The sequence below is a fragment of the Leucopleurus acutus genome, assembly GCF_964270905.1.
Source record: "Leucopleurus acutus genome assembly, chromosome: 1".
Lineage (NCBI taxonomy): Eukaryota > Metazoa > Chordata > Mammalia > Artiodactyla > Delphinidae > Leucopleurus > Leucopleurus acutus.
In genome coordinates, this window is record NC_139142.1 from 73,430,638 (window position 1) to 73,443,484 (window position 12,847).

General features: G+C 50.0%; 1 protein-coding gene across 2 annotated transcripts; it reads right to left on the minus strand.

Annotated features, from left to right (window-relative positions):
• Positions 1-417: 417 nt before the first annotated feature.
• Positions 418-12,102, minus strand: LOC309971860 (dehydrogenase/reductase SDR family member 4). Of its 2 annotated transcripts, none has more exons than XM_082855261.1 (8): positions 11,968-12,102; positions 10,719-10,896; positions 6,306-6,407; positions 3,915-3,985; positions 3,768-3,819; positions 3,330-3,464; positions 2,829-2,884; positions 418-961 (listed from the first exon to the last, which is right to left on the minus strand). In XM_082855261.1, the coding sequence occupies exons 1-8, from the start codon at positions 12,096-12,098 to the stop codon at positions 847-849; spliced, it is 840 nt and encodes a 279-aa protein (XP_082711387.1). In that variant the 5' UTR covers positions 12,099-12,102; the 3' UTR covers positions 418-846. The 2 variants fall into 2 exon arrangements, with proteins under 2 accessions (XP_082711387.1, XP_082711388.1); XM_082855262.1 differs by having other exon boundaries at positions 837-961; positions 3,277-3,464.
• Between the last annotated feature and the right edge of the window lie 745 nt (positions 12,103-12,847).

Genomic DNA, 12,847 nt, shown 5'->3' on the forward strand with positions numbered 1-12,847 from the left:
GGCTCCTCCCTTTTCACTGCTCGCTCGGGACCCGTCCAGCGCGTCATCGCTGACCCTCGAAGGAAGAAACTCTAGGCCGAGGGCGATGCCGGCAGAGGACATGGTTGAATGTGGGGGACTTCGTCCTTCGTTTTCCGCTTGCCCAGCCTCGGGGATCCCTGCGGTGTTCTTGGCACCATCCCCGCGGGTGTGAGGCTGAGAGCAGCACCTGGGAATTCCCGTGCCACTTCCTCCCAGCTGGCAGCTCTGCAAACACCTCCACACCCAGCATTACGCTCAGGTCCTGGAGGCAGGGAGGAAGGTTAGGAGGATCCAGACTTAGTATCTGGGGGGATCTTAGGGGAATCCAGTCCACTCACATTTATGCTCTGTGCTCGGCTACCACACCTATGCACCCTACACTGAAAAACGAACACATTGATTCAAAGCATCATGATGACCTGTATTTTATTTGGACCTCATTTGCGAGTTGTTAATTTCCAACCCTGTTCCTTCCACTCCAGGTTCCTTCTCTCCCATCTCCCTCAAATTCCTCTGATGCCCAGAAAAAAAATATTAGTTAGTCTTTGCCGCCGTAGACTAAGCCCTCTCAGCAGGCCTGCCCTGTGCTCTCGAGGGAAGTCTTTATCCAAGGCCACAGCAACAGTGAGAATCCTCATAACCACACCTTGACCCCAGAGAATGCTGGAGCTTTTCACAGGGCAGAATTGATATGGGGGGGGGGGTGGTTAAGGTGTAAGGTGAGCAGTACGCTAGGCAGAGGTGGGAAAGGCCAGTAGATGGATGCTGGAACAGGACCCAGGAGATGGAGCCCAATCTCTGTGCTGGTGGATGTTCTCCAGGTCCTCAGAGGCGGGATGGCATCCCTCCAGCCACCACCACTGTCTCCCCAGTGATATAGCTGGCGTCTTCGGAGCAAAGGAAAGATACGATGCCCGCACAGTCCTCTGGCTTGCCTATCCTGGGGAGGAGGGGAAAAAAAGAAGGGAGTAAAAATCAACCTGGGAGTGAAATTTGCTTAATCAAGAAGTATCAGGTGATTTTTCAGGACCAGTGTACTGCCCATAGGGTAGGGGCAGTAATAGGGTTACCATGAATATAAGCTGTTATAGTTCAGTATAAGCATTAATACTGTACTCTGCAAAAACCACTGCACGTTATATTCATATAATATAGAGATACTTTGTTTTTTAGAGAACTCAGGACACCAAAATCCAAAGCTATATAGATAACCTGGTGAGCAGCTATTTCACTCTTCAGAGAATTTGTTTCACATGTGTGCATACTATTCGAATGTCAGGGAGTCTGTGAGATGGTAAATGATTTGTTTAAAACGATTCCATTTGTACAGCTTCCATTCACAGACACCTTTTTCAGGAATCTATTTTTGTCCCTTAAAGTCATTTTGTGAGACTGTGCTAATTCTCAGTGTTTGTATCAGTGATCGCATTGTTAGGGAACACTTCAACCTAACTGCTATAGAATGCTCTAGAGGTGGGTAGAGTGGGTACCTCAAACCTAGAAGGCCTGGATTAGTGGTTCTCCATCCTAGCTGCACACTGTAGTCGTCCGAGACGCTTAACTCTCCCCACCCCCACCCCCGCCAAAGATGCCTAGGTTCTACCTCGGACCAATTGAAAAAGAATCTCTGGGAGTGGGGTCTGAGCATCTGTGGTTTCACAAGCACCCCAGCTAACGTGCATCCAACACTGAGAAGCATGGGGCCGGATCATTCACTGCGGCTCAAGGGTGACAATACCCTGACTTATTAATGAGTTGTGAACTAGGCCAGCAGCTCATGCCTGACCTCAGAATGGCTTTGGGAGCACTTGAGGGTGTCTCCCCCCTCAAGCAGGCATTGCTGATGTGTGTCCTTGAGGAGACAAGGCGGAGGAGCTAAAGACAAGAGAGTTCCCAGAAGCCAGAAGCTGGAGAGAGGCAGGGAACTTAGAGGAAAGAGAGCCAGATGAAGGTACCTGAACAGTTCGGCCAACCCTTTGGGGAAGAGGCTAGCTTTCTTAGGCAAGGGGAGTTTGGGGACTTGGTAAAGCTCTTCATTCCTTTTATTTGGATTGTAGGATCGTTAACCTGAGCTTTGGACACATGACTTTTTATTCAAGGGGAACTAACAAAAGCATGTTTTGGTTTTGGTTTTGGTCCCTCATCCTTAGGGATGCCCAGAGGTGGAGGCAAACACCCAGGTGGAGAGAGGGGTCAGGGCCTCCCCCAGGGCTCTGCTCTGCTAAACCTGGATGCCTCTGTGTTTCGTTTTTTGCAGTGGAAGCAGACTCCTTGCACACGCCACTGTAGTGATGCTGTGTTCAAGAGCTTGTGAAATCTGTGTGTTTGAAGCAGAGGAAAGCATGCCTGTGTTGTCTGCAGGACTGAGAGTCGGCAAGCCGTGGGCTGTGAGGGACCATCTTTATCCCTCCTTGCCCTCCCCTGTGACAGCCTTACCTTTTTTTTTTAAATTAATTAATTAAATTTATTTATTTTTGGCTGTGTTGGGTCTTTGTTGCTGTGCACGGGCTTTCTCTCCTTGCAGCGAGCGGGGGCTACTCTTTGTTGGAGTGCGCAGGCTTCTCATTGCAGTGGCTTCTCTTGTTGTGGAGCACAGGCTCTAGGCGCGTGGGTTTCAGTAGTTGTGGCATGCAGGCTCAGTAGTTGTGGCTTGCGGGCTCTAGAGTGCAGGCTCAGTAGTCATGGCGCACTGGCTTAGTTGCTCCGCAGCATGTGGGATCTTCCTGGACCAGGGCTCGAACCCGAGTCCCCTGCATTGGCAGGCGGATTCTCAACCACTGTGCCACCAGGGAAGCCCCCAGCCTTACCTTTTGATCTGCATGGTTGCTTTTAGGCTCTCCAGTGTTTCCTGGTCATCCCACAACTGCAGGAAAAAGGGAAACCTCTTCCTGTGAGGGACGGCGAGGGGAGAAACTGCCTGCCCTCACATCAATTGAAAGGGCGATGGAGAGGCACCCCCTTCACTTCCTAGACCTTCCCAGCTCCCAGTCTCTACCCTCTTCCCTCTTCTGCTCCATTCTCTTCAAGTTCTAGTGAGGCATTTTCCTGGGTCGCCCCAGGTCTCACCTACTTAAGGAGATATGAAATGGCCTGAGTGGTATCTGAATTCCTCAGTCTCACTGTGCACCTCAGGAAAGGATCCTGTGGGGGTCTGGTCTGGACACATGGCTGGTATGGAGTGGGGATATGGAAAAGTGCAGAGATGGGGGGTAGAAGTGGTTGGGAGCTCAGGACCAAGGAGCTGGGCTTTTCTACCTGAGAAGATGCCTTTTAGGGTCCCAGTGGGATGCAGGACTCCCCTTCCTCACCATACGGCTGAAGCTAGTCTTGATGAGTCCAGGTGCCAGGCAGTTCACCCTAATGTTGCTTTGGGCCAGCTCTACGGCCAGGTTCTTGGTGAGGCCCAGCAAGGCTGTTTTACTAACATTGTAAGGGCCCAGGCCCTGGGGAAAGGAGAGAATGGGGTATTCTCTTCAATTCCAGTTCATTCTTGGTTCTTAACATAAGATATAAAGGGTTATAAACAGATAATAGGGTATCTCTTGTAATGGAGGGTCCCAGTTAGAAAACTGTCTTGTGATTAAACCTCCCCTTGGTTAGTGTTTGTGGAGGCAAGGCCTCTATTTTGTTGGAAGGTACTTGGTGATGTGATTCCAAAAGGGGACACAAATGTCTTAGGGTGACTGGAAGGGTAGAAGGTACAGGATGGAGGAAGGGATAAAAGTAGCAGAAAAGGAGGTGCTTACAGGAAATGGTCTGTAGGCTCCTACGGAGGCCACGATCACCACTGAGCCGCCTCTGGAAAAAGAACAGAATGACCCTCTTCCCATGGACACCCTCCCCTCAGCCTTCATGGGGCCCATCGAACACAGGCTCCCTCTTGCTCTCTGTACCCTCGTTTCTCCATCTCTGGCACCACTGCCTTTGTGATCAGGGCTGTGGCCTTCACATTAATGTCCAGAATCTGCAATAGAGAGAAGACGGGGAGCGGCATGAGGGAAGAGGGCGGCACAAGGCAGGGCAATGGGGAGTGAGAGTGCGGTTCCCAGGATCTGTTTGTTAGGGCTGGCAGAGATCCTAGGGGTGATCTACTTGGCCTTACAAGTGAAGAAACCGAGGCCCAGGGAGAGGTGGCTTTCCCCGGTTTATTCAGTTAGAGGATGACACATTAGGTTCGGGTGCGGAAGAATGGAGCCCGGTTCAGCTTGTTTCCTAAGTATGGTTTGACCCAGAATGGGGCTGAACTCTCAGGGCTGCCTTGGACGTGAGCTGGATTTTCGGTGTGTCTTCCAACTAGGGAGAGCCTGGAATTGGACGGCTTCCTGGACCTGCCCCGGAGTGCGCCGTGTTTCTCAGGGGAAATGTGGCCGGACCTCAGGCACTTGGGGCCGTTCCAGCACTTTTCTGGCTTCTGAGCTTAGGGAGTGAGATGCTCTTGGCCCTCCAGGATGGATTGTCTGGCTGGACATGTATTGGCAAGTGGGATCGTGAGGAGGCACTTCTGGGGGAGCTGGAACATAGTCTACAATCAAAACCCCACATGTGCAATTGAAAACAAATGCGTGACCCTTGTTTACATTGTTCCAGGCACTGCTGGGATAGTCCCCTCCCATACCCCCCATGCAACTTCTTATTTAGAAAATGTTCACTCTTACAGAAAAGTTGAAATAGAAGGACAATGAATATCCAGATATCCTTTACCTACATTTACCAACGGTTCACATTTTGTACCATTTGCCCTAGCTATGTACCTATGCAGTTTTTTCCTTCCCCTTGGAAGGTAAGTTGCAGACATGCTAATGCTCTAGCCCTAAAGACTTTAGCATTATTTCCAAAGACTAAGGATGTTCTTCCACACCACCATCCATTATCACACCCTAGAAATTTAACATTGATAATCATGATTTTACCTAATATACTGTCTATAATAAAACTTCCCCAATTGTCCCCCAAATGTCCTTATTTTTTTTAAAGTCCAGGGTTCAATCAAGGATCAACCATTGCATTTAGATTTGATATACTGTGATATTAAAAAAAAAGCCAACTAAACCGGTTTGCAGGGCAGAAATAGAGACACAGATGTAGAGAACAAACGTATGGACATCAAGGGAGGAAAGTGGCGGGGGGTGGTGGTGGTGGTGTGATGAATTGGGAGATTGGGATTGACATGTATACACTGATGTGTATAAAATGTATGACTAATAAGAACCTGCTGTATAAAAAATAAAATAAAATTCAAAAAAAAGCCAACTAAAAAGAAAAATTACTAGTTTTATAACTGATTTTCATGTGGTCTCTGTTCAGACTGCTCATGAAAGATGTTTCTCTACTTTGAAGAATATCAATCAGGAACTGATTCACTGAAGAGCATTTTGGCACTTTGGTCTCTATGTCTGTGAAACACTGATAAACGAGAATAGTTTAGTATCCTTAAACTTCAGTGTTGAGAAATTATGGATGACGTCAGGGTAAAAAGCAAAACCATGGGAGATCATGAAAAATTTAGCATTTTCAAATCAGGTGGGAATATTAACCTCAGTAAAGAAAGACAAATATTTTAATTAAGGCTTTATAATTAAAGAATGTAGGTGTGTGAAATATATTATAAATATAATGTAATTGTACACATTCACATGAAAACTAATATTCTCGTTCTTGAATTTAGACATCTGGATCTCAGATGTTCTAGACATTGGAGTTAAAAAGGAAAAAGCGCTGGTCTTTTTAAAAGGCTGTATGTTATAAAGCAGCAACTTAGTTAATTTCACGAGCATTGATATTTCACTTAACTAGCAGCTATTAAAGTTTTCCAACTAATGAAAAATCATTCTTTTTTGGCAGCTGAAAAGGGGAGGGGTGGCGGGTAAGTCTGAGCGTACTAGTTATTGGCATATTAGCTGCCCTGTCTGCTGGAAATAAACCAGGAAGAAGAGCCTGGATAAGCCCACGGGGTCGGGGGTGGGGGAGATGGGGGAGGGAGGCAGAAGACGGGTTAGCAAGGAGCAAATGAAGACAAAACTGGGGAGAAGCAGAAATGAAAGAGAAGGGCAGGGACAGAGGAAGCCCCCCACCCCGCCATTCGCCCTTTACCAGGTGCACTGCAGGCGTGTGGCAAATTGCAAGGATCCCTCACATTTACACTGCACTTGACAAATACATTCTAAAAGCAGACGGAGTGTGTGTCTTCTGAGGCCCACCCCCTGCTGCTCTCATCCCGTCTCACCTTGTCCCATACCTCCTCGGTGACATCCATTAAGTTTCCAAAGAAAGGCATGACGTCTCACCTTGTCCCATACCTCCTCGGTGACATCCATTAAGTTTCCAAAGAAAGGCATGACGGCAGCATTGGAGACCAGGATGTCCACGCCCCCGTGAAGGTTCACAGCCTAGAGAGGAGTAAGGTCTGAGTTAGGGCTGCAGGACAATAAGGGAAGTGCATTTATCAGTGTCGATAAAGAATTCCTTCTTAGGAACAGTTGTCAAAATGACCTCTTTTCCTTAAAGCATTTTCTCTCCAAAACACCCCAAGCTCTGCTGCTAAAACATTTAAGGTCGTCTCATTTCTTTGGCAGTCTTTTCTTCCTGCCCCCACTTCTGAGGCTGTCACTGACCCTTTTTTCTTTAGACTTTCCCTTTGGGAGCTCCTTTATTCTCATGGCCTCAGCTCTCACCTCAAAGTCCATTTCTAGACCCTTCCTCTTTTTTCCCAGCCCCATTTCTCCCAGTGCTTACTGTCCAGTTCTCCTTGAATGAGTTACCATTATCTCAAACTCAGCCTGTCTACACGTACCTGAACGGAGAAACAAGTTTAAATAGACCTATAGGGACTTTCCTGGTGGTGCAGTAGTTAAGAATCCGCCTGCCAATGCAGGGAACATGGGTTTGAGCCCTGGTCTGGGAGGATCCCACATGCCGCGGAGCAACTAAGCCCGTGCGCCACAACTACTGAGCCTGCGCTCTAGAGCCCGCGAGCCACAACTACTGAGCCCGTGTGCCACAACTACTGAAGCCCACGTGCCTAGAGCCCGTGCTCTGCAACAGGAGAAGCCACCGCAATGAGAAGCCCATGCACCACAACGAAGAGTAGCCCCCGCTCGCCACAACTAGAGAAAGCCCGTGCAGTCACGAAGAATGAATGCAGCCAAAAAAAAAAAAAAAATTAGACCTATAGAAAGTTGCCACTCGGGCCTCTGAGATCACCTAGCCCAATGTCCTCATGGTGAAGGTGATGAAACTGAGGTCCAGGGAAGTTAATTTCTCAAGGTCATATAGCTCAGTAATGACATATCAGGGCCAGCTAAGAAGAGGAGGCCTGCTCATTCAGTCTCTGGGAAAGGTGAAGTGATTTGCTCAGGGCACAAGGCTAGTTAGTGGTGGCAGAACTTACACTCTAACCCAGAGCTAATTCATAAGAGTCCTTCAAAAGTGCGTCGGGGTCACTATGAAACTGGCTACCCAGGAGAGCCAGGATGGAGAGGATGCCGGCCTGGGCTCAAAGCAGTTTCACACTCGGTTATGAAGCCATTCCTCCCTTCCCCCCACCCCTTGCTTTTATTTTTTTGGCCTGGAGGCATGGAAGATTCAAGGCAGAAACTGAGATTTAAACTGGGAAAACTAAGAGAGGCAACATCTCACCTCCTTAATAAATTGTAAGTATGTGGTGAAGACACGTGCTGGAGTAACGAGTAGTCAAACAATCTGCCAACATTATGCCACGCTGCAACCAGACTTCGCATTGGCCCAGAATTGGGAATTTTGATGCCTTGGGCAAGCGGCACTAAATGGGCCCTCCACCAACTTTGTGCTTCCGGATTTGGCACACAGAGGTGTGTTATTAACAATCTGCTAGCTCCTGTTTTAACTAATTATTCTTGCTAACTAGGTGCGAAGCTCAGTTGCTTCCACACTGCTGAGGGGATGCCTGGGCTGTCAACATGTAAATTGAACAAATTTTAAAATCACATAATCTTTGCAAACCTGTATCAATAGTCTCTTGGCACTCTCTAAATTTTGATGTCCCAGCACAAAATCCCAGTCACCTGCCTTGGCTCTGTGTAAGTTTCATGATGAGGAAAACACGGTATGCGTTAGAAAGTGATGTGTGCTGGGCCGTGTGCGGGTGTGTTTGGGGGTGGGGAGATAGTGGATTGCAGCAGAACCGCCTGGAGCGCTTTCCCACTTCTGCTGTGTATCCTGTCCCCTTCTTTTTCTAGGCCTATCAGCATAGAGAGGAGGGAAGGCTGGCTTTTGCCTGAACAGACAGAGAACACTGGAAAATTAATGGCAGAGCTACTATGACCACCCAGGTGTCTTCTAAGGCTTGCTCTAAATTGTGTGATTGCTGCTCTGTGTTCTGACAGGTCCATTTTTTATTTTTTTAATAAATGTATTTCTTTTATTTATTTATTTTTGGCTTTGTTGCGTCTTCCTTGTGGTGCACGGGCGTCTCATTATGGTGGCTTCTCTTGCTGCAGAGCACAGCCTCTGGGCCTGCGGGCTCAGTAATTGTGGCCTGCGGGCTCAGTAATTGTGGCATGCGGGCTCTAGAGCACAGGCTCAGTAGTTGTGGAGCACCAGCTTAGTTGCACGCGGCATGTGGGATCTTCCCGGACCAGGGATTGAACCCGTGTCCCCTGCACTGGCAGGCGAATTCCCAACCACTGCTCCACCAGAGAAGCCCAGTTCTATTTTCTTTAAAAAAGTAGAATCAAGTGGAAAAGCAGCTAATCTGGTTTCGGCTCATGACACCTTTGAGAAGCTTTGAGGTGCAGATTAGGAGGCCACTGGGGAGTAACCATCCTCAGGGCAGCAGCTTCCCTCATCACAGGTAGTGGCTGGCAATAGGCAGGACGCATCTCAAACTGCTAACAAGTATCCTATCATTCTCCACTCGACACTGGCCATTCAAACTACTTGAGAGTCAATTTTTTTTTTTTTTTTTGAGAGTCAATTTTGATTCATCCCTCCTATTTCCTATTTCTTGACACCGGCCAGGAAAAAAAAAAAAAATCTTGGTTGGTTCCCACTAAATGTCTCTTGGGCGCATCTGTTCTGGTCCTACTGCCACTGCTCTTACCTAAGTGACAGCACCAGCTTCCTCCCTGATGTCCTTGGCTCAGAGTCTTCTTTCTCCAATATATCCTTCCTCCCAGTGCCAGATTATTGTCCTTTAATAACCATTTTCACCTTGCTCAAAACCTCACATGGCTTCTTATTTCCTCCAAGAATGTCTAAACTCCTTTGGGAGGCCACAGAGGCCCCTGTCCCCCATCCTTCCCACCCGGCCCATTTCCTACCAGCCCTCTCAAGCCTGTGGTCTCTCTCTGCTGTGGGTTCACAATGCTCCCCTCTCCCCTTCCGTCCCTGCTTGGCTGTCTGCTCATTTTGCAGGGTCATCTGGAATCCTGGCCCTATGCCATCTGCCCAGCCCCACGCACTCTTCAAGGTCTAGTTCAAACCCTGCTTCTGGGCCAGAGCTGCAGGATGGGTAAAGTGGACCTGGTGAGGGTCCAGAGGTCATTTTCCCAGCAGGATTTTGACACTAAGTGGCCACATACATGTCATACAGCTAGTCACTAGTTGGCCCAGGATCCCAGGTGGCTCCCTCACCCTGAGGATCAAGGTCTCAATCTCAGGCTCTGTCCAGCTGCCTATGCCAGGCAAGGTGGCTTTCTTGGAACCCCTGTTGGCTCTCTCCAGTGCACATCCGAGCATTTGCCAAATGACTCCTGACAAATGGAATAACCTTATGCTGTGTACTACACCACCACCTACCATCATTTCATGTCTTCCTTGTCTAAGATTACCCAAATTATTTCACCATCTTTCATTCTGTTAGCACAATATCCTTTGCTTTCCATTCTCGGGCAGATTCTCCCTTTTACTCCAAGAAGTAAAGGGTGTGCCCTGAGCCTAGGGAAGAGCAGCCTCCTTTGCAAAATGTTCATATTTTCTTGCGCAGCTGGAAGACTGGTGCCAAGCACCAGCTCTGACACTGGCTTAGACACTGTCTTTGAGGCTAAAGTCCAAGTGGGCACCTAACGCCTGACCTGATGGGGAAATGCCTGGTAGTCTGTAGGTAGCTTGGCAATTCTGGGTTGGCTCACAGCTCTTCTCTTACTAACTGTGGGACCTTGTGATGTTGATCCAGCTTTCTGAACCAGTCTTTAAACAGGGAGACTAATCCTGGCCTTGCTTGGGTTGTTGTTTGGAGAGAACCTGCAAAAGGCTCAAAACAAAGTGCATGGCACACAGTAGGTGGTTGAAACCTGATGGGCTGCCTCCTGTAGGTTCCCGGAAACTCGACTTTATAAGCTGAAAAACAGGGAGTGATTGTTTATTAGCTCAGAGTGGGAATACCTATTTTGCAATTGTATTTACCCTTTTTACCTGCCCAATTAGATTGGAAAGCCAGGACCAGCTGTTTTTTTTGGGGGGGTGCCCCAAGGCACAATGCAGGGTTGAAACAGTAGCGTGGTTTTTTGATTCTCTGACTGAGATGGGATGATTCTCGGAGGCAGGACAGAAAGGCACACAATAAAAATGTGCTGGTGGACTGGAGTGGGTATGCAGATCGCACTGGTGTGTTTTAGTTAACAGTGCTGGCTTGGATTACACCTGTGTTGTCCAGGAAAGTCTGCTCAGGCTGGCTCCCTTCTGCTACCTCCTGGCTCTGCGCCCATATCCTTGCTGCTCACCGTGGCTACCAGCCGCTCTCGGTCTTCGCCCTTCCCCACATGGCACACGGTGCCCGTCACACTCAGCCCCTCCCCGCGCAGCATTGCCACTGCCCGATCCACATTCTGCTGCTTCCGGCTGCTGACCACCACGTGGGCCCCATCCTGGGCCAGACGCCGGGCGATGGCGAAACCGATCCTGTGGGCAGAGAGAGATAAGGACTTTTAAGTTGGTACAGGAAAAGAGCGTGAGAGCGTGGGCTCCTGAATCAGACTGCCTGGGCTTTGAATTCCAGCTTTCTCTCTGTAGGACCCCCATGTGTTATATAGGGTTAATGACACGGCCATTACCATACAGATGGACATGCTTAGCATATTTTTGGCACTGGTTTACTTATTTTTCTTATGGTTTTGGCCTTCAGTCTAGGTTCCCAGGAAGTGATATCACCTTCCACAGGTGCCACCACGGGTCACAGTCCCCATACCCTGTAGGGACTGAGGAGAGAGAGATGAGCTAGGGGTATAACAAGCAGCAGCTATTTCCGTGACTGGAGGGTCTCAGGTACATGTGAAACTGGGGGTCTCCGGTTACAAACGTAAATTTTTTACATACTCCCCTGGGAGAAAGGGTTACACATTTTGCATTTAGCCATTAGCATTTCCCATTCACTTGCATTTTAGATTTGTGAAGAGCTGGCATCTAGCAGGGTTCTGTGGGAGTGAGAAACAGGGTAGACAACAGTGGTTGGTGAGACACGGGCTGGGCAAGAGAGGCCAAAATGTACTGAACTAAACAAGAATGTGGACACAGGGCTTTTGTGTCCCCTCTAGGTCAGGGGCGCAGTTCTATGAGACTAGTGGGGTGCCAAAATGGGGTGTCTGGAACATTTCCACCGTCGGTGCCGGCAGTGGATAGGATTTTTGGAATCTGGACTGTCTTGGATTTCCGGCGTCTGGTCTTCCCAGACTCTAGGTGGGGCTAGTTGACCCGGGCAGCCCAGAACCCTGGGAGATGGGATTGACGGGGGCGGGCAGCACCCAGGTGGCACAGTCGAGCCAGAGGCAGCAGTGACAAGAGGGCCGGCAATTGCAAGGTTAGGGGGGGAGGCGATTCCGAGGGGACTGCAGGCCAACCACGTAGTTCCTTTCTTCCCGGCCCGACTCTGGCCACACGTGACGCCTGAAGATGGGGCACGGGAGGCCAAGGACAAGGGGTTAGTACCTGTTTGCAGACAGCGGGGGCCTCCGAGACTCGGGCTCGGGCACTCACCCGTCAGTGGAGGCCGTTACTAGGGCCACCTTATTCTCAAGCGGGTTCCGGCGCGCCACCGCGGAGCTGGCCATCCGCACGGACTTCCACATCCGCGCACAGGGACGCAACAGTAGCCCTGCCTTTTGCATGGAGGCGGCCGGTTCAGGGTTCTGCGCCGCCTAAGGGAAGTGACAGGGGGGCGGGGCGGGGGGCGGGGTGAGGGGCAGGGCGAGGGGCGAGCCACCTTCCCGCCCCGCTGCCCGCTTGGAAGCCAGATCCCCTCCCCGCTCCCAGCTCCCCAGCAGTCCTAGAGCGGGACAGCTCGTCCTGCTTCGCGCGGGCCCTTGGCGCAGGGAGCCGGCTGTGGCCGCGGCGCCCCTCAGTCCCCTGCTCGGCCCGGCCGGCCGGTGTGAGACGGTTCCGTCGGTTCCGGTTCCCTGTAGGGCTGCTCCCGCCTCCGGGAGTCCGTTAGACTTCCCTGTCCTCCCGCCCCTCCTTCCACATCTGCTTGCCCACGTCTTTTCTTGGGGGAGAGGGAACTTTGAGTTGGTTGCTTTTCCTTCCCAGAACCTCAAGATGGACTTTGTTTTCCAAGAAAGTCTGGGTCCACATTTGTGACAGCCCACAGGAGGGCAAATATTTTGAGATTGCCCATGGGGGTGAGACCCGTAGCCCCCATGGAGCCCACCACGTGAGGGTCTCAGGTGAGGCTGCAGGAGCCTGGGAGAGACACGAAGTGGGGAGCAGCTGGGTAGGCCTGCCCTGCCCTTCACTCTGGCTCAAGTTCTCCTCCATCCCCACAGGCCTGGAGGGCAGATTCTGATCACCAGTGGTAACCAGCGTGCAGAATTAAAGATCCTGATAGGACAGGATCTCTTATACCCTCCACTGCAAGAGG

What these genes read in the sequence shown, in the direction of transcription:
- LOC309971860 (XM_082855261.1), bottom strand. Translation starts at nt 12,098, where the DNA reads ATGCAAAAGGCAGGGCTACTGTTGCGTCCCTGTGCGCGGATGTGGAAG. An exon ending in GAGAGCGGCTGGTAGCCACG is followed by an intron (nt 6,408 to 10,718) that starts GTGAGCAGCAAG and finishes ACTCCTCTCTAG; the next exon opens with GCTGTGAACCTTCACGGGGG. An exon ending in GCAACCATGCAGATCAAAAG is followed by an intron (nt 962 to 2,828) that starts GTAAGGCTGGGG and finishes CCTCCTCCCCAG; the next exon opens with GATAGGCAAGCCAGAGGACT.